Here is a 21,205-nt window from a genome sequence, read left to right as displayed (position 1 = left end):
TTATATAATACTAAGTAACTTGAAACAGTAATAACTCACAACTAGCTAACCAATCAGGAGCGACAGTTTTCAATCCTTCATTTACATACTGGTGGCCCTGAGTGAGAACTGCCACTAATCTTAATACATAACATTCCGCAAGCAATACAATGATCCATTGAAGTTCACACTCAAAACACAAATCGTATTGTTGAATTTTAATTCTTTTACCCGGCTCCCTGGCTCCAAGAAACGCTTCATTGTCCAGCTCAAGGGCGAGGAGGCTTCTGTCTGCTTGGACTTCACACTAGGTGATGGGCTTTTGGGTAGATTCCCTGTTAAATACAATTTGGTAAGACAGTGAAGATTTTAGATTGGAAAACCATTTGCACATAAGCCATTATTATCAATCTAACCGGAGTCTGTGCATAGCGTGGGGTAAGGCAAGGTTTTCAATATCTTGGGGGGGTCAATATGTCAATGTACAACATGTGACTATTCAGGGCCCCAGAGTAAGGAGCCCCACTCCTTGAGAAGTAACATCTAACAAACCATATTCAATATTTGGAAGAGGTGAGAATCTAACAGCCAGTCTTTTGAGATACTGTGTTGTGGCAGTAACTGAGTAGATCTACCCAAAGAAGTCTCTGGCGTGGCCCAGCTACAACTGGTACACCAACAATTCTCCTTACTTTGTACTTTGCCTAATCGTTTTTTTGTCTATGGTTTTGTCGTATATAAAAATTAATTAGGATTTATGCCTTAGATAAAGAGCACTTTTGTGGTGCTTTTCATCCCATGTAAAAGCACAGAAATTGGAAGAGGGCCTGTTTTAATCCTACTTGATTTACTTTTTCCCAGAGCCCCTGGGAATGTGAACTTTCCCCCTGTAAGTGGGAGAGGAAGGTGACCTGAGGGGGAAGAGAGCTAACCAGAGAGGGCAGTGCCCATGACCCTCTCTCAAAATTCCAAGTGCAGCCATAGGTCCAAAAACGCTAGCAGCCTCTGGAGTAAATAACAGACCGATAGGATGCTGTGTTAAAAGCAATGAGCTCGTACCTGTGGTGTGAGGCGAAGAAGCATCCTTGCTTTCTCTCTGAGTGGTGCGGGCAATGGCTTCATCCATTTCTTGTTCAGAAACCTAACGTGAAGTTGAAAAAAGTACATTAAAGTTTATACAGCAAAGGATGCTCACTTAAAGGTTTCTGGTTCTCGATGATTTGTTATACATATTTTTATATCTAAATGCAACCCCAGCCAATAATCTGTCTGCTATGTTGAAATTGAAGGTTCCAAGTAATCTCCAAGGGCACATACAGCTGATTGCAATAATCCAATCGGGAAGTTATGAGAGTATGGAGTACAATTGCTTTGTCCAAAAGGCACCACAACTGGCAAACCAGTCAAAGCTGGAAAAAGGTGCTCCTAGACACAGAGGCCACCTGAAACCAGGAGCACTCCCAAACTGCAAATCTGCTCCTTCCAGAGGAATGCAACCCCATTCAGGGCAGGCTACCTCCTCACCTCCTGGATGTGAGAATTTTGGACACCTATGTCTCCTCAGGATTCAGCTTCGGTTTACTGGCCCATATCCAACCCAACATGACCTCCAAACATAGTCTAAACACCTCAACTGCCTCTCCTGATTCAGATGGAACAGAGAGAGAGAGAGCTGGATGTCATCTGCATACTGATATACCTGAAGGAGCACCTCTGACCCCATCTTTCAGCCCAGACACCAAGGTCCAGCTCCAAGGTTCCTTGGTGGTTCTCTCATTGTGAGAACTGGTTATAGGGAACCAAGCAGAAGGCCTTCTTGGTAGTGGCACCCGTCCTGTGGAATGCCCTCCCACCAGATGTCAAGGAGATAACCAATTATGACCTTCCATAAATATCTGAAGGCAGCCCTGTATTGGGAAGTTTTTAATGTCTGGTGTATCATGTGTGGTTTTTATATTCTGTGGGAAACTGCTCAGAGTGGTTGGGGCAACCCAGTCAGATGAGTGGATGGTAAATAACAAAGGGGACAATATGGAACCCTGAGCCACATGACAGGACATCACCCACATCCCTGGAGGTTGAAGCAGAACCACTGAAGTACAGCACCCCTAACCCCACCTCCAGAAGGTCCACAGAAGCAACAGCTATAGAGAAATCAAGGAGAATGAGCAGGATTGCAGCCCCCGCTCCCCGTTTCTCTCCCTCATGTTGATAAATGTCACCAACAAAAGTGGCCAAGGCAGTTTCAGTGCCATAACCAGGCCTGAAGCCAGACTGCAATAGAGGGAAATAATCAGCTTCCTCCATGCCAGAACTGCAACAAGAGCCTTGTCCAGAAAGGAGATATTTGCAACTGGGGCCAAAGTCATTTAACACTCCTGGTTCTCGGGTGGTCTTCTTATGAAGGGGCTGCACCACCGCCTACTTCCAGGCAGATGCTACCTCCCCCTTCTTCAGTGAGGCATTACTCCCTCCCTAGACCCACCCAGTCAACTCCCCATGGCTTGTTCTAAGAAGTCCATATGGGCAAGGGGTCAAGGAGGCAGGTGGTCACTGTGCTTCTTCAAGCAGCTTGTCCACATCCATCTGGCTGTAGATTACCGTATTTTTTGCTCCATAAGACTCACTTTTTCCCTCCTAAAAAGTAAGGGGAAATGTGTGTGCGTCTTATGGAGCGAATGCAGGCTGCGCAGCTATCCCAGAAGCCAGAACAGCAAGAGGGATTGCTGATTTCACTGCGCAGCGATCCCTCTTGCTGTTCTGGCTTCTGAGAGTCAGAATATTTTTTTTCTTGTTTTCCTCCTCCAAAAACTAGGTGCGTCTTGTGGTCTGGTGCGTCTTATAGAGCGAAAAATACGGTATTTTGTATGCTCTGAGATACACATTAATAAAATGCATACTTAGTTTTTAAAGCCAAAATGAAATTGGTGGTCTGTGGGTTTGTTTTTAACTGCCCACCCAAGCCTCGGATACTTTTACTCCCAATAAACAATATACTGTACAGTGTTTGGATTTAAATGTGGGAGCTGGAAAGGAACTGAAATGCATAATCAACTTTTGTGGTTTGTAATGCCAGTGGAAATCAAATGCATCTTTCGAGAATTAAAATTAGGCACGTAGGTGGGTCAGAAATCAGAACTTCGTTGACTAGAGAAGAACAGAATTAACCCCAAAGCAAACTCAGCAGTTTAAATGAGGTTTTAATGTCACATTCACTCAGAGTAATGAAAAAAGGGAGAAAAATATATTTTGTGGTAATGGTTTTGGAAAGACATAAAACCCCCGAATACCAGGTAATATGGTAACAAAAATATTCTGTGTGATGGAATGTAGATTAGCTATAAAAACATGGATATTTCAAGAACGATGCCTTTTGTATATGCATATGTATGTATCGTCGTCATTAATATGCACTGAGAGCCTTTTGGGCTTAAAAGCAGGGTATAAATGCTTTAAACAAGCAAAAATTAAAATAAACAATGTTTTCATGTAAAACTAGACAAGTTCAACAGAAGTGAAACCTAAAAAACTGTAAAGAGCAAAATACAAAATAATGGAAAAATGTCCACTCCAAAACACAAGGCACTCTCTGAAATATGAAGGACTTTACTTACAAGCTAAAGAAGTGGGCTTTGTGGAATTTCCTGGGGAAGGGTGTTCTCCTGTCTCAGGAGTGGGGAACCTTTGGCTCATAGGCCAAACTTGGCAAGCCAGGACATTTTGGGGAGCCATGCCCACTCGTGACATGTGTGACATTGGACAGGACACATTGCTTTTGGGAGAAGGACAAACCTGTCCTCTTCTGGTACACCAATTAAAACAACTACCTCCAAGAAGTAGGATATATGAGTAGGAAATATGGACACCTTTTGCTCCTGAGGAAGATCACTGGTCAAAACACACTAGGCAATCCTCTAATAGCTGTGCCAGTCTAAGGCCTGCCACGCCTTTGCTTTCCACAACTCAAGTGCCAACACCAAAAAGGCCTTTCTCCATCCTGCACCCTATCTTATAGGACAGAGATAGGATACAGGATGGAGAAGGGCCTTATAGGAAGGAGAGGAAATGCAAGCAAATCTGGTCTCTGAAATATGCAGGGCTAGAAAGGTGATAACTAGCACTTTTATTCTGGGGTTGTGAGATAGGTTAAAATCCACTGGATGGAAACTTGTAGCAGCAACACTCCCATTGGTTTTACAGGGGGGTCACAAAAACCCCCCTCTAAACTGGAACTGCTGGGAATTAAGCTTAATGACACATTTGGATGAAGATGCATGGATGCCCTGTTGCAATAAAGTATTTCTACATGTGCACCTATTTCAGACATTTGAGGATAATAAAGGTGTGGGACAGTAATGGTCCAGGCTGCATGTCTCCTTACCTTTGGGTTGGGATGGCGGCTAATGATAAGGCTAACTGGGCCTGGGCCACATTCGCTCAAAATGGCATATGCTTCGCTCAGAGCCGCATGACGCAAACTGACCGAATCTGCTTCCAGGATCTGATCCCCACGGCTAAGGGAGCAAACACATGCAGCTGATGAGATGAAGCATGGGCATTCTTGCAGGGGGCAAACACATGCCAACTGATGAGTCCAGGAATTACTTTTATCCTAAATCAGATGCCTGGTCCACGTAGCATCGTAATCATTGTTTGTTTGCTCACACATTCATTTCTGAATATTTTACCCTACTTTTCTCAAGACAGCTTGTTCTGCACCTAATGAATTCTTCAACATCAACTTTGTTGGACCGGTCATTTTGTGCGGATGCCTGATGATTGTCTTCCAAAGCAACTATTCTGAACTTAAAAATGGAAGGCGTAATACTGGTGGTCAACAAAAGAGGTTTAAAAAAATGTAGTATACACACTGACAACTGGGAAACACTGGCCTGCAAGTGCTCCAGTTGGAGAACAGGCTTTAGCAAAGGTGTCATGGGCTTTGAAAACACTAGAATTCAGGATGCAAGGGAGAAACGTGCTAAGAGGAAGGCACGCTTGGCAGATCCACACCATGATCAACTCCCGCCCAGAAACCTATGTCCCCACTGTGGAAGGACGTGTAGATCCAGAATTGGCCTCCACAGTCACTTACGGACTCACTGCTAAAACCGTGTTTATGGAAGACAATCTTACTTGTCTACGAGTGATTGCCGAAGAAGATATTGGGAGTTCAAGGTGATTCACATCGAAGGACTAGCTGAGCACATATCAATCTGTCTAGGCCTTAAGGTTGGCCATAGAGGTTCTGCCTGCAGGCCTTTCAGCAGAGCCAATTAAACAGGTGAGGCCTTTTCAGTGGTATCCCTGTACCAATGGAACTCCCTCGGGTCTTTATTTTATTTATTTTTACTTAGCAAGGTGTATGTACTTGCTTAATCAAAAAGTGTAACCAAGCAGTTTACATAAAATAGCATGACATGTTCATTTTTTAAAAGCTGCGATGAAAGTATACCTTGAAAACACCGGATAGAATAAAATTAGAAAAACAGACGGTTTTAAAACAAACAAACACAATAAAATTATGTATCTGAGCAGGATTGCCTAAACAAAAATATTTTTAGCATATGCTGAAAGCAGTACAAGAAAGGTGCCAGCCTAATATTAAAAGGCAGGGAGTTCCAGTGAATGGATGCTGTCACACTAAAAGATTGGCTTCTCTCAAGTGTGCAACGAACATTGTGTGCCGCATGTAAAAGGGGCAGTTCCACAGGCTGAAGTGGTCAAGTGGGCACATATGGAATTGGACAATTCTTCAAGGAAAGAATTGGCCTCAGGCTTTAATATCTTTTCACTTCAATCTGCTTTTAGTTAAAGATGTTGAGCTATATTTTAAATTATGGCTGCTTTTCCTTTTTACAGCTTATAAAATTCTTTCATTTGTTTTACCTGGACTGCGGGTGCAGACTAGGGTGTGTTTTCTGCTGCGGTTTTAGTTTTACGTGTGTGTGTGTGTGTGTGTGTGTGTGTGTGTGTTTGGGCTCTGGAAAAGTGGAATTAAAAAAAGGGGGTGCATGGGAACTAAAATAAATAAAAGCAAAACAAATTATATCAATAACCCCAACAACAGCCTTGTAAGGCAGGTCAGTTTGATTATTCCCATTTGGAAATTGGTGGGGAGGATTGGCTGGCCAGCTGATGCATTTATGGCAGAGATGCAGGGATGAGTTGGGTCTCAAAAAAAGAAAATTCAAAACGAGGATTTCTACAATGTGATTCCCCTAAGCCCTGTCCTCTCTCTTGTTTTCTCAAACTTATCTGACTATTAAGAGTCAGTGTGAAGTTACCATTAGATCACAGCTGCATAAAATCACCATGCCCGAAATGCCCAGGGCCACCGGGAGCCACAGGCAATGCAGATTCCATGGCTCCCAACATGAGAAACTTCAGCTGTGCATGCTTATAACAGTTTCTAAAACTTAACAGGCAGGCTGGTGAAAGCCTTCCTCACCACTGCCAAATAAAGTTTGGCAGCATTTTTTTACTTTCTTATTATATCCCACCTTTCTTCTGTATCAGAACCCAGGGTGCCATCCCACCACTTAGACCAGGTGAGGCGCCTTTGTATTCCCAATGGTATCACTGGGAACCAATTTTTCAAACCAAATATATAGGCATTACAGTGGTACCTCAGGTTAAGTACTTACTTCGTTCTGGAGGTCTTAACCTGAAACTGTTCTTAACCTGAAGCATCACTTTAGATAATGGGTCCTCCTGCTGCCGCCTTGCCACCGGAGCCCGATTTCTGTTCTTATCCTGAAGCAAAGTTCTTAACCTGAAGCACTATTTCTGGGTTAGCGGAGTCTGTAACCTGAAGTGTATGTAACCTGAAGCGTATGTAACCCGAGGTACCACTGTACATTGGGAAAACCAAAACAACCACACCCATATTGACAGGACACTGACATCAGCATAACAATATTTGTGGTTGACTAACCTTAACCTTCCATCCATCTTCGCCACTGATCCTGGGGCCAGGCTGTGGATATAAATTCCTGGAAGGCTGTTCTCCAGCGTGAGACAGCAAACACCAATGCCCAGCCCAACACCTGGTTCTGAAACAAAGAGCAAAGATTGAGCACCGCCATTACTGCACTCTTTATTGCAATAATCACAATGGACACTGGCAATTATTACAGTTTGTTCTTTATAGGCTACTTATAAGACTGTGTATATGTTAATTTAAAAAAATATATGATCAGGGGGTGCAAAAACCTTGCCTTAACAGGTCACTGGGTGCTTTCAGATTTGTTTGCAAGGGAGAATAGGTAAGTTAGCTATTTAATGAGCATATATACCAACTTTTTTGCAGGTAAGTGGGATGATGTTTTTCAGTGTCCCATCACTGTTCTTATTGCAAATGGCCTGGTCCCAATCAGTTACAATGGTGCAACCTGAATTTGCTGGCATGTGATTGAATTTCCTGTGAAAGCAGCAACAGTTGGAAGCACCCTACTAATCCTACCAGTTGAATAAAGTCTATTATCCTAGATTTTCCCACAGAATAGGCCTTCTGGAAGCTGGTAGGGGATGAGAGAATTTCACAGAGGTCTATTTAAACATTTGACTTTATGTTCATTTCTTCTCCCCCAACCCCCCATCTGTGCTAATGCCCAAGAGCAAATTTAAATAATAGAAAGCCCATTACAAAGTCTTTCCATGTCAGTTTCCAATGTGAACATGCAGAGTCCTCACTCCCAAGCTTTTAATAATTGAATGGACTCTCTCAATGCAAAAATGTCGCTGCTTCCAGTGAAACTTATTGACAAAAGTTGACTAGGGGTTACATGAACTATAAATTTAAACCAGATTTGAACTGTTTTCATTCACATGGCTTGTTTGTTTGTTTATTGGATTGGTACTTGTTGTGTTTTTTAAGAGGAGTTCCCAAAGCAGCTCATTACATTTATAAAAGGCTATCATTCTGTAAGAACGATCGCTTTAAAAAATGAAACTCACAAAGGGACCCATGAGGAGGAGGCCTTGGAAAGGAAGGACGAGAGAAAAGGGGAACAGGGTGAAAACCAGGATTTTAGCAACTCAAAACCAAGACAAAATAAACACAAACAAATAAAGGGAATGAAATATACTTGGAGTCGAGAGTGGATTTCATGCTGTTTATTCAGCTCATAGTGGTGAGGAGGAATGGAAGTTCCCCCAGAATGCCTGCTTTATATACATTATTTACATAAAGGGCCCCACATGATTGGCTAATTCACCTATAGGCCAATCAGGTTGCGGATTCACTTCCACCTGGAGCTGGATTGGGTGGTTCCTGTGGACCAATCAGACTGCTGCATTCTGGATCCTATTGTTCTAGGACCAATCAGACTGCTGCATTCTGGATCCTATTGTTCTAGGACCAATCAGACTGCTGCATTCTGGATCCTATCGTTCTAGGACCAATCAGACTGCTGCATTTTGGATCCTATTCAACTCAGTACATAACAGGGGGGGAACCTTTCACACATGAATAGTGTTTACTTCCTCTAAGCGTGGGGGTGAAGAGTCAACTCTGCAGCAAGCATGTATTGTGCCCTTCAGCTGAGTTCCCTCACACAGGTCAGCTTGTGGTAGGAGTGGGATTAGTTCAGCCGCTACAACAGCTCACACAGTGAGGGGTAGCTGCAATGTTAGCTTTCTGGCAGCAGGGGTCGCTGCCACTAACTGGGAAGGAGAAGGGGCAAACGGACAGCGAGGTCAGAGGTTTGTGGGTGCAACGGCAGAAGCACTGCGTTGGCTCTGCTGGTGCGCCATCACAGCCCCAAATTTCCAATAGGGGCAGCAACACTGCTTCTGGGATGTTAGCATTGCGTCTCCACTCCCCAGATGAGCTGCTGCTTCTGGTACAGCAGCAAGTATATGATGCTATTTCTGCCTGTCTCCCTTGGCTTCCCCCGCAGAAGGTTATTAATCTTTCACCACTGATGTGGTATGGTAAAGGTCAATGCAGCTGAATGAGGTTGCACCTCTGTCTCCCTTGCTCTCCTTACTCCTTCACACCATAGCTGTCAACTTTTCCCTTTTCTTGCGAGGAATCCTATTCGGAATAAGGGAACTTCCCTTAAAAAATGGGGAACGACAGCTGTGCTTCACACAGAAGAGCATTTGGTCTTCTGTGGTTTCCTGGTGGGTTAACCCTGCCCCAATTCATCAAAATGTGAGCCTCCATTTTCACTTAATCCAAGGCTTTACCCTTTACAGAGAAAAGCATGTGATTGAAGAAGAAAATCTGTTGCCAAAGAAGAAAACCTGCCAATGACACGTTTGCAATGGATGAATTTGTTAAATTTGGCCTCTCTCTGTTTCTCATTTTTCCAATCCTAACTTCTGTTCTCCACACTTCCACAGCAGTTTGCAATCTGAACTGCAGCAGAACAGAGACTGCGCTAATTGTGACTAATACAGGTCAGAAAGGAAACAGCTGTCTTCTTACATCCCAGCTGAGACTGTGCTCAGAGGCACTGGCTCTGGTTGGTAGATCTCAAGGTTATAGTAAAAAATCAAGCTAGATTGCTTAAACTTTAAGTCTGCCTACTCTAAAGTAGGCACAGTAACATTACCGTTTTGGGGTTCCCCACCCTCTAAAAAAGCCCCATTGCCTACAAGGTTTCTGTGATCTTCCACAACCCTTTGTAAATAGTAGCCAAAGTTTCCTCAAACCTTTATTGAGAGTCACTTCCATGACGATCCTGTCCTTGGGACCAGGCCCCTTACGATTTGCAGGGGAAACATCTCCATCTTCGCAGCCAGGCAAAGGAGGTCCTGTACTGGCAGTAGAGCTTGGGGAACTGGAACGGCTCAATAACGTAGGCGTTGGACATGGCGTAAGGCTTGGGCTGCGAAGCCTGGTTCGTACTGTGAGGGTCACCACGCCTTTCTTGAGTTGCTAAAGAAGCAACAGTACAGTCTGTTATGTTTACCATTATGTTTATTATTCTAAATATATTTATTTCCCATTTTCCTTTCATCGTGGAACTTAAGGTGACATTATTATCCCCTGATAAAAACCAAGGCCTAGGACCTTGGTTAATGTTGCCACTGCGAAACATAAAAACATAATGTGAGAATCTAAGATCCCTACAGGATCAAGTCAGTGGCCTATCTAGTCCAGGATCTGTTTTCCCAGGGGATCAGGGGAAACACGGCTCCTTGCTCATCTAAATGAAGCCACCATGTGATGAAACTAAGATCCAGACACGTAAAGGGCAGCCAATTTGGGGGAGAACCCATGTTTCCGCTCCAGCACATCATCTGCTACTGCTGGAAGGTCCCGCCTGAAGTTATGTTACCTTAAATGTTTGAATGGCTTCCTGGTGAGTCAGTCCTTGCAAGGACTCTCCATTTACTTCAAGGAGTTCATCTCCTGGAAAGGCAAAACAGGCGTTAATATGCAGACAGAAGACAAAGTGCTTATCCTGAGAAATATGAGCAGGCTCCCTGGTGTGTTTCTGGTTTATTGTCATAGAGTTGGAAGGGTTTCCTAGAGTCATCTAGTCCATCACTGAGGGGGGTGCCATTCAGCGCGCCGTCCACCTGGGACTCCCAAGCCTACCCCGAAGCCAGCGGCCTTCCACCCTTCCCCTTTCATTTTGACAGCTTGGGGGAGGCTTGGGAGTCATGGGCAGGCGGGGTGCCATTGCCCCCGCTCCTTGGCGGGAGCCTCCCCTGAGCTGTCAAAAGGAAGAGGGAAGGGAGGAAGGCTGCTGACAAAGCGAAGCAGCTCCTCCCCGCCCCCCGGGAAGCAGCCTGCCATGAGTGGCTTCCTCTGCCGCCACGGGCATCTCGCCCCCTGGGACGCTCACCCTGCCATCATGGCCCCAACCCTGGGTTGACAGCATGTGCGCCGCTCCAGGTTGCCGGAGCAGCTAGCTATTGCCTCTGCCTGCAGTGTATGGCTTCATAAGCTGAACCGGCAGAAATCTCTTCTCTTGCGCTGCAAATACCTTCTTTCAGTCGGCCGTCAGCAGCTGCAGCCCCATTTGGGAAAATGGTCTTCACAAAGATGCCCATGCGTCCCCGGGCAGAATCCTGCCCTCCCACAATGCTGAATCCAAGACCCTGCAGAGTATGGGGAGGAAGAGGGTGGGGAGGAGAGGAGTGGAAAACTGAAATGTTAATTCATTTTAACCTTACAAGAATAAGCGGAAACAAGATTATCAGCTAGGTTGAGCACCCAGTATGAAAATTGGAATGGTGTAAAATAGGAGATGTGAGATTTACCACTTTCTTTAAAAAAAAGGAAAGCATTTTTACTGATATTTTCAAGGTGCATATAATACGGAGCACATACAACAAACAATGAATAAAAAACAACCCAAACAAACCTGGAGCAACAAAATACCAACTCAGTTGTCAGAAACTATGTTTAAGTCCAAGCAGTTTAAATGTGCTGGTTATTAGTACCAATATGTGGGCGTAAATCATTCCAGTGCAATCCATGAGTTTGTGGCGGCACCATTAAAGGCACTTGCCTTTAAAATAGCACCAGCATTTTCGAATTGGCGCAACTGGTATTCCCAGAAGCTACATTTAAGGGCATATGTAAAGGCAAATTAGAGTTAAGATGGGAATATAATTTGTAACCTATAAACTGTAACTTGGAATTCTATTAGTACGCCTAAGTTTGACAGACACTAGAGACGTTCCCATTTGCAAATAATCTTACCTTGCCCTGCCCCTTCATCAGCACAATGTTAGAAATAATAGATGGCTGGGTGAGTCGCCACGGGTATTCAACCTGCGCAGCACTTAAAGAGCGAGTAGATTTCTTAACAATATGGTATTCCTGGATAAATGAAACAACCACAATATTTAGAAATAAGCCAAAACTGTTGCGTAGCGTTTGTTGTTCCCCAAAGAGGCTTTCTTTTTCTTTCTTTCTTTCTTTCTTTCTTTCTTTCTTTCTTTCTTTCTTTTAGTGTTTGCTGTTCCACGTCCCAAACATTTGGCAATTCTATGTCTAGTCTTTCCTTTGAATTCAATGATTTAAAATTTGTGAGCGTCTTCAGAAATCTTTTTCTGGTGAGGTGAAATACCTGAGAGCCCTTGCAGGGAGGTATCAACCCAATGCATGTCTCCAATACTCTCCCCCTTCTCACCTCACCTGGATACGTACCTGAAGACAGACAGGTGTCCCTGTGTTTAGGACATTTTTTCTTTAACCCGCAACAATGAACCATGCTAAAATTGGGACTAACAGGGGGATTCCTTGGTCATTTAAAGACAGTAAACTGTGCAAACCTCACCTGTCTGGTTCCTGTGTCCAAATGCTGTGGGAGAGAATGTTTTCTCCCTCCCCGGGAATATTTCATGGCTATTTCATAATTCACATCTCCATTTTCCACTGTCAACTCGTCATCTTCGCCTACGGATTCTAAACGCGTTGCCGCCCCTGAGGGAAAACCCAGAGATGCCGTTTATTACACACATTTCAAAGCATCTTTTAACATCTGTCAGTTGTGATGGGATCAGGTACACTGCTTTTAACATTTTGCATGCACATTCGGAAGTGATTGATGGGTAAATTTCCTAAGTCATATAAACAAATGATGATAAATTTTATCTTCATCTCTAGATATTTATAGAGACACACACATCCAAGTGGGTAGCAATAATTTATCCCAGTAGTCAGAGATGCAAACCACCATTCTCAAAACACTTTCAGAGCAGAGTCTGAACACTTTAAGGGTTTAAAGGGTTGCAGTCAAAATTAGTATCAAATAACAAAGTATGCTGTGTATACAGCTTATAAGATTTAGGACTAATCTCACATTATGAGTTTCAATTTGGCAAAAGCAGTTTATTCTTAAAGTCAGCAGTATCTCTCCAGGGTCTTAGGCAGAGTTTTTACTCATCAGCTATTTATTACCTGGTTATTCTTTTATCTGAAGGTGATGAGGACTGAACCTGGGACATTCTGCATGCGACACATGTGCTCTGTCCCTGAGCCATGCTCCCTCCCCCAATGGAAATTATAGTTGGTGGACGGGGCCAGAGCATTGCCTTATGGGTTAGCTCAGTTGGTTAGAGCGTGGTGCTGATAACGCCAAGGTCACCGGTTTGAACCCCGTATGGGTGCATATCCCTGCATTGCAGGGACTTGGCCAAATGATCCATTGGGTCCCTTTCAGCTCTCTGATTCTATGAGAGCCTTTCTTAACTACAGAAGAAGAAGAAGAAGAAGAAGAAGAAGAAGAAGAAGAAGAAGAAGAAGAAGAATAGTAGTTTGGATTTGATATCCCGCCTTTCACTCCCCTTCAGGAGTCTCAAAGCGGCTAACAATCTCCTTTCCCTTCCTCCCCCACAACAAACACTCTGTGAGGTGAGTGGGGCTGAGAGACTTCAAAGAAGTGTGACTGGCCCAAGGTCACCCAGCAGCTGCATGTGGAGGAGCGGAGACTCGAACCCGGTTCCCCAGATTACAAGACAACCGCTCTTAACCACTACACCACACTGGCTCTTTAAAATCTCATACTTTAAAATCTTTTATTCGCCCACTCAAATGACATCAACTGTACCTTGGGATCTGCTCCTGTACTTCAATATCCCACTTCCCAGAGTTGGACTCTGACAGTTTTCTTTGGATCCCTCTGCAGCAGTAGGATCTGCAGGGTTATCTGGATCTGTCAGATCTGGCTCCTGAAAACAGAAGGAAAAAGAATCCAGTTATGTTCTTGGGTCAGGTCATCATTTCCACAATCGGGTTAGCCATTATCCTACTGAAGCTAAAAAAAAATAGGCAAAAGTCGAATCTATTGCTGTGACAAAGGTATACAGAGGCTTCTAACCATCCACTTGTTTTTGTCCTGGCAAGGGGCTTCTGCAGTTTAGAATGCAGGAACCCACTGCAAGGTGACGGAAACAGCCGTGTTCCTTCCCAAATTATAGACACTGCGAGCTTCATCAGAATGAGGAGTAACATAATCTTCTGTACTTCAGTTGTACGAGTCAAGGTGAGGTATGAAGCAACAATTGAAATTATTGGTATGTGAAGCTGTGGCTGCACTTCTGTAGCCTGGTCTCTGTGCAAACTACAAGAAAGAAGATTCCACCTAAACATTAGGAAGAACTTCCTGACAGTAAGAGCTGTTTGACAGTGGAATTTGCTGCCAAGGAGTGTGGTGGAGTCTCCTTCTTTGGAGGTCTTTAAGCAGAGGCTTGACAACCATATGTCAGGAGTGCTCTGATGGTGTTTCCTGCTTGGCAGGGGGTTGGACTCGATGGCCCTTGTGGTCTCTTCCAACTCTATGATTCTATGATTCTATTATAATAATGTGTGTGAAAGAGTAAACAAAACCAGCAGTGCACTTAATCCTCATCCACAGCCTCAATTCATGTTTTAGACCAGGCCTGTCCAACCTGATCAGCAACTCTGGCCTCTCCCCCTAAGAAAAGCTGAACAACTTCGACTCACCCTCCCCATAAAAAGCTCAACAATTCTGGTCAATCCAATGGGTAGTTCACTGCCAGTTTATTATAGTGGGAGTAGATCACAGTCTCTTATAAATTGGACACCCCTGTTTTAGACCCTATGTGGCGATGCCCCGATAATTCTTACATCTTTGGCTCATTCACAGGTTCCTTTCTACAGGCAGGATAACTGCTATACCTTAAAGAGAGTTATGTACCCACAGTGGGGAACCTTCGGTTCTCCAGATGTTGCTGAACTACCGCTCTCATTACCCCTGGAAATTGTAGTTCAACAACACCTGGAAAGCCAAAGATTCCCCACTCCTGCTGTGTGCTATAGGCACTTCATCCCTTTGCTGCCTTCCTCTGGACCCATTCCAGTTTATCCATTTCCTTCTTAAAATGTGCTCTGGCTCCTCTGTAACTGTTAGAAAGCAGCAACTGTCTAGGGGTGCTGCTAAACTCCCAGAGCAGCCAAAGGAAATTCTGCCTGATGATGGCTTCATATATTCATTCCTCCTGCGTGGGAAATGGATTAATTACTTTGTACTACATTAAGGGCGGCATAAGTGATCTTCCTACACTGTGAAAATTGAATTGTGATGATGTCACACGATCATGTTATGGGCCTGTGGCAGGAATAAACTATGTACACTATGCTCCACAAATTGCAATGTATCTGCTGTTTCCTACATTGTTTCTTGTTTTTGTTTTTTGTAATTAAGTTAGATCTTTATGCTATCCTTCTGTTAAACATTTCCAGTTTGATTCTAATTTGATCTCAGTTGGTGGCAAGGTCCTTACAAGAAGGGAATACTTCTGTTTAGATTATTATGGCATGGGGATCTACAAAATGATACAGCGGAACCACAAAAGCCTCAGATACAGGCAGTGCTGGATTTATGTATAAGCTAAACAAGCTATAGCTTAGGGCCCAACTCTCTTGGGGCCACCCAAAAAAATTTAAAGAAAAAAAACTGGGCGTACATTTCCAAAATAAGATAAAAACAAAAACAAAACCTACATGCAGCAACAGTGTTTTGTGTTGTGTAGGCTCCTATGATGTAAGTAATGGGCCCCGCCTGCTAGCCTGCTCCCTAAAATATCACTGGTTTGCTCCTTTCTATATATAGGGTGCCTACATTCTGCATGGACTGGTTGCATGGCAACATGCGCAAATGGCTTTAGATACCTATTAGGTCCATAAATTACCATATAGCATATATTCAATACAAAAATACAGTGACAATTTGTTGTTGACGAAGAACAGCTGGACATATCAAGGGCCCCATTACCTTCAGTAGCGTAGGGCCTCATCAAAATTAAATCTGGCCCTGGATACAGGCTAAATTGCATGTTAGGAGGTTCTGGTGATGGGTTTTTTTTAAAAAAAACACCTTGAAGGGCCATGGCTTAGTGGCAGGACATCTGCTTTGTATGCAGGCCAGTCCCATTTTCAATCTCTGGCATCCCCAGGTAGAGCCCTGGAGAGCTGTTGTCAGTCACTATAGACAGTATTGAGTTTGATGGACCAATGGTCTGACTTAGCATAAGGTGGCTTCCTAGGTTTAACCACTGTGGTGGGAAGGGAGCAAACTGACAAGGGGCAATGTCACTGGAGAAGAGGTTGTTTAACCATTTCCTGCACTATTTTCCTGGTTGAAATCTCTTCCTTCCGTGTGAGCTGCTGATACACTTTCAGGGCACAAAAAAGGAGGGGGTGATCAAAATGTGTAAATACACAATAAGCACAGTTTCAAATTATTAAGAAAATTACAAATACATAAATATGCAACACAGTGGAACCCTGGTTCTCAAACAGCTTAGTTGACGAACAAATCAGAACCTGAACGCCAAAAACCCAGAAGTAAGTGTTCTGGTTTTTGAATGTTTTTCGGAACCCAAACGTCAGATGTGGTTGTTGGCTATTGCTTCCAGGGTGCCTGCACCAATCGGAACCCGCACCTTGGTTTTCAAACATTTCGGAAGCCGAACGGACTTCCAGAACGGATTACGTTCAAGAACCAAGGTACCACTGGATCCATATCTGCAAGAACCCTCTGTAGCTAAGATAAGATAAAATCACTAGGCAGCACAATACAAACTCCCAACCAACATAAAAGCACACAACCACTACAACCATCTACCACCTCATACAATATATCTGCCAGCCAACAACAACAACAGAATCATACCACACATAGCACACCCCAACTCATGGTAAATAACCAATCAACACTGGTGGAAGACACAAACAAACAGCAGCATCACCCTTGTGTTGGCTCTGGAGGTGGCCATGAACTCAGTCATTGGGGGGGGGAACACCTAGCAGCTCCATGTTTGTCCTCTACTTCAGCATTGCAGATGTAGCTGGTTCCAGTCATCTGCCTCTGGAGTGGAACAGTAGTCTGGACTGAAAATGGGCTGCTTCCTACTGGCTGATCACTTTTAGCAGAGAGCTGCAAGGCTCCCACTAGAGGCATGGAATTGCCATGCTTCATTCATTCATTGTTTACAGAGCATCCACATGCTACCATCGTCCAATCATCGTCCAGTTGAATTTTCTGGGTGCTGTTCCATCTCTACTCAGATAACAAAAACTCAGCGTTTTCCAAAAGAAAATAATAGCAGCGCAATCTCCACAGATGCAGATGCCTTTAGCATTTCTCTTCCAAAAAAATTCAAAGGGTCGATAGCGAACCTATCACAGCTCAGGACACCTTCAGTATAATATTATAACATTTTAATCTTTTAATTATCACTAAAATATTTTTTCTGATCATCTATTTTTTGAAAAAGATTAAAAAACAAATTCTTTTTCAGTCACTGCTGTTAATCCTGTTGCTAAAATGGCAGTGAACAAAAATGTGTTGTTTTTTTAAACACACCTCAGCACTATTGTAGCATAGTGTCATAGCACCACAGTAAATTACTATTATAACTCTGTGGTGTTTTAGTGCTACACATTTCTTTTGCTATATATAAATATTTTAGTGTTAATTTAAAATATTGATTTTTTTAAAAAGGAAATAAATGAGGGTCATAAATGGCACCCATCTCAAGGCTTATAATACATGTGTGCAGAATTTCAAGTGCCCCCGCCTACAAGCTCTATGTCATGCCTATGGGTGTGAGTGGAATAAAGCAGGGTGCACAGTTATCTATTTTAGTTATTAAATTTGTATCCCACACGTCCTCCCAAAGGAGTCCAGGGTGGGAAACCCACAAGTGATAAAACATCTAAAAACAATTGCAGTATAGATCCAGTCTAGGAAACATCTCTCTATAAAAGGTTGGTTGGAAGAGGAAGGAAAGTGACGGATTGGGTACATAAGGGGTTAGATAATCTGTCTGGTATCCTGTCCCCCAACTGCATAAGGCTTTATTCACCAAAACCAGCACATTGAACTTAGTCCGGTAGATGCTAAATACTCTGAATTACATTCTGAAGTATGATGTTTATTTATTTTAAAGCATTCTAGGCCCACTTAATTTCCCAATGGAACTCAAACTGGCTTAACCAATCAGATCGTCACAGAATAAACAACAATAGCCACCCCCACCCCCCAAATTAAACCCAATCAGAATATGCATGTAAGAAGCAAAACAAAACTCACAAATTCCAAAGCACTAGTCAGAAACTCTCGACAACAAAAGGATCATTCAGTCCAACGGCCCTTTTCAAAAAGCCAGGTCTTCATCAACCGCCTGAAGAAGTATGACGATAGCTCCTGACTCACTTCGCTCATTGGGACACATAGGGCAGAAGATTGGGAGACCACCAGTAGGTGGAGCCAGAATAAAGAGCAGGTAGAGTTATAAATAATTCTAGTTTTATTCGTCATCTTCCTCCCTGTTGAGGACAAAGGACGACCCTGAGATTAAGGAGGAGGAATCAGAGGCAGTGCCACCCACTGGATTGGAGGTCAGTAAGAAGTCAGGAATTTGAGGAACGGCTGAAGGCAAAAGTTGATGAAGCAGTGCCTCATTTGACATAATGGACCAGTTCCAATGCATGACTACTTTTTCCTCTTCGTCTTCTACAAAAGACACACAAAGCATCTCATACAGGTATTTTACAATGTTCTAATTGGCGTGCTGGATTATTTGCTTTGTTCCAGATCTCCATAAAATGAATTATTATTAGGCACAAAAGTAAGGTAATATACCTGTGATAAAACACTATGTGGTTGTGAAAAAAGGATCAGGGGCATGAAGTTTATTGTACACACTGAAGCTTTTCTACTTTCTAAAAGGCCCAGATTTCTTCCTGCTTGGAAAATAAACAGAAACTCTACCCATTAAGCTTGTACAAATTTCTCATGGGCCCCAGTTTGTAATCCTTGGCTACAGAAAGGAGCTGTGGTGCCACAGTTCAATGAAAACGCAACTCTTGTCTTATTCTCCCAGCCACACATGAATGTAATCTTTTTACAGACTGCCCCTCTGCCAAAACAGTAACCATGCCATTCTGGGTTCCCTTGCTTTCCAGGAAGCGCCGCTTATTCCGCTCTGAATTCATATTGCTAATTGAAAACAGTGTTTCCCAAACTGCATTCCAGAAAATTCAAGCTGCCAAGGAAACCCCTATCAGGGGTTCCTGAAAGAAAAGTTCAGTAACTGTGGACAAACTATCTGAAAGGACCATTTTGCACCACTACTGACCGTTCTCTTCAATGTCTGGCTGCAGAGTGTTCTAGCGCACATGTAACGGTAAACCAGGCTATAGCCTCGTGCAGTCCATTGCTGCACATCTGTTAGCAAAGCCATGGTTTGGCTTAGCATGCCATCCAAACTGTGAGCCATTACCAATGTTTGTCCTTGGTCTACAAGGTTCACCATTTGAAGGACTGTCGGAAGACAGCCCTCTACTTTAAAGCATCCTTTATTTCAGGGATGGGGAACATGTGGTTCTCCAGGTGTTGTCGGACTACAACTCCCATCATTGCTGATCTCTAGCCATGCTGGATGGGGCTGGTGGGAGTCTGGAGGGCCACAAGTCCCCTAACCCTGCTCTATTTGAACAGGGATGTCCTGTTTAAGTCAGATTTAAACATAAGGATCTGTAAGAAAAGAGAGCAGGTCTCCCGAATTTCCTCCTCAAAAGTTAGCACCCAGAGAACCCATTGAGGAAGCACACAGGTCACCTGGTCTTGTCTTCCCTTTTATTGTGAGGCATACTGTATTTCTATTTAAATTATAGCAATGGTTTCTAAATTTGCATCTATACAGAAATTAGAAAACGAAATTTTAATGCAAATCTTGTCCTCTTTTCTGGTGAGGCAAAGTGGCCGCCCTATCAAGGGAAGCGCTGCTGTAAGCGAAATGATCTCAGCAGGGTAAAAGAGTGAGGCCTTTAAAAGATCCAGTAATGTGTGACTATGCCCCCCCGGTTTGAGTGTCGATTACTAATTCTGGGGGGCAGAACAGAAAGCGGAGTTTGCGGGACAAAATGGCACCAAACCAGAACTTTGGCACCAGTTTGCGGTCAATCAGACAAGGTTGGTCCCCAGTTTGAGTGCCAGTGACTTACTTTGCAGGGGGGGTGCGGTGTGTGTGCACAAAATGTGGGTTTTGTGGCACAAAACTTTGGTGCCTCTTTGGAGACCATCAGACAAGATTGGATTTATTGGCATTAACTTGTGACCCCGATTTGCTGTGTAAATTCCTCAGTTTGGGGTGGGGGCATGAAACGCAGGGTTCACGGCACAAAACTAGCACTAAACTTTGGCATCAGATTGGGGGGCATCTGAAATTTCGGGGTCACGCTTTAGGCGAACTGCCTTTACATTGCCTCTTTATGCTGCCTCTTTACGCTGTGGATTCCCTTTTAAGAAAGTGCATCAACAGTTTTCATTTTGATGAGGTTTTAATCTTCCATAAGGAGGTAGTCCTTTTTTTTTTAAGGCTATTATGTTTCTAAAGAAATAGGATTCTGGAGGCTGAATCAATGTTATTGCAAATCTAAGACAGCTGATCTATTTGCTTGCTTCTTTTCCTCCTCCCTTCATAGTATTTCCAGTAACGATCTCAAAGGTGGAGCCAGCTTATTTCTATCTATCTATCTATCTATCTATCTATCTATCTATCTATCTATATTAAAATTTTTAAACATAAATGCAGAAATAAAAAACAATGAAACATATATCATAACATATTTTCTTAGCTTCATTGGACTCCCTCACGTCTCCCGCTCCCACTTGCATCATTGTCAATTCTTACCCGCAATTTATCATCTTGTTTACATTCTTGTATCCCATTCATTTAAAATATAATCTAATATTTCTCCCAAAGGTTTATGTTTTTTCCTCAATCTCACTTGTCATCCTAATTCCATCTAGTTTAGTGGTGCTCAGTTATTTATGATCTAGCATCCTTCTTAACATTCAACCAAATTACAATGCTTTTTAAAATAAATCTTAAATTTCTTCCAGTCTTCTTCAACTTTCTCTTCTCCCAGGTCTCGGATTCTGCCGGTCATCTCGGCTAGTTCCATATAGTCTATCAGCTGCATCTGCCACTCTTCCAGTGTGGGTAGATCTTGGGTTTTCCAGTGCTTAGCGATAAGTATCCTTGCTGCTGTTGTTGCATACATAAAAAATGTTCGGTCCTTCCTTAACACCTTCTGGCCGACAATACCCAAAAGGAAGGCCTCTGGTTTCTTAGTGAAGGTATACTTAAATACCTTTTTCAGCTCATTATATATCATTTCCCAGAAAGCCTTCACTCTAGGGCAAGTCCACCAGAGGTGAAAGAATGTTCCTTCATTTTCTTTACATTTCCAACATTTATTATCAGACAAATGGTATATTTT

The 21,205-nt window shown here is 43.2% G+C and overlaps 1 protein-coding gene across 4 annotated transcripts in view; it reads right to left on the bottom strand.

Moving 5' to 3' along the window:
- PDZD2 (PDZ domain containing 2) overlaps positions 1-21,205 on the bottom strand; it is a 251,641-nt gene that overhangs the window by 29,555 nt on the left and 200,881 nt on the right. For all 4 annotated transcript variants that reach the window (XM_079994649.1, XM_079994650.1, XM_079994652.1 and 1 more), the window contains 10 exons: positions 13,500-13,620; positions 12,228-12,373; positions 11,648-11,767; positions 10,926-11,040; positions 10,272-10,345; positions 9,643-9,868; positions 6,917-7,034; positions 4,361-4,493; positions 1,039-1,120; positions 211-314 (listed from right to left, as the gene is read on the bottom strand). In XM_079994649.1, the coding sequence (XP_079850775.1) occupies positions 211-314; positions 1,039-1,120; positions 4,361-4,493; positions 6,917-7,034; positions 9,643-9,868; positions 10,272-10,345; positions 10,926-11,040; positions 11,648-11,767; positions 12,228-12,373; positions 13,500-13,620 (1,239 nt within the window). The remainder of the gene's footprint in view (positions 1-210; positions 315-1,038; positions 1,121-4,360; positions 4,494-6,916; positions 7,035-9,642; positions 9,869-10,271; positions 10,346-10,925; positions 11,041-11,647; positions 11,768-12,227; positions 12,374-13,499; positions 13,621-21,205) is intronic.

This window comes from Podarcis cretensis (assembly GCF_951804945.1).
Source record: "Podarcis cretensis genome assembly, chromosome: 11".
Taxonomy (NCBI): Eukaryota; Metazoa; Chordata; class Lepidosauria; order Squamata; family Lacertidae; genus Podarcis; species Podarcis cretensis.
The sequence above is the reverse complement of the archived record's forward strand: the minus strand, read 5'-3'. Positions and strand labels throughout refer to the sequence as shown.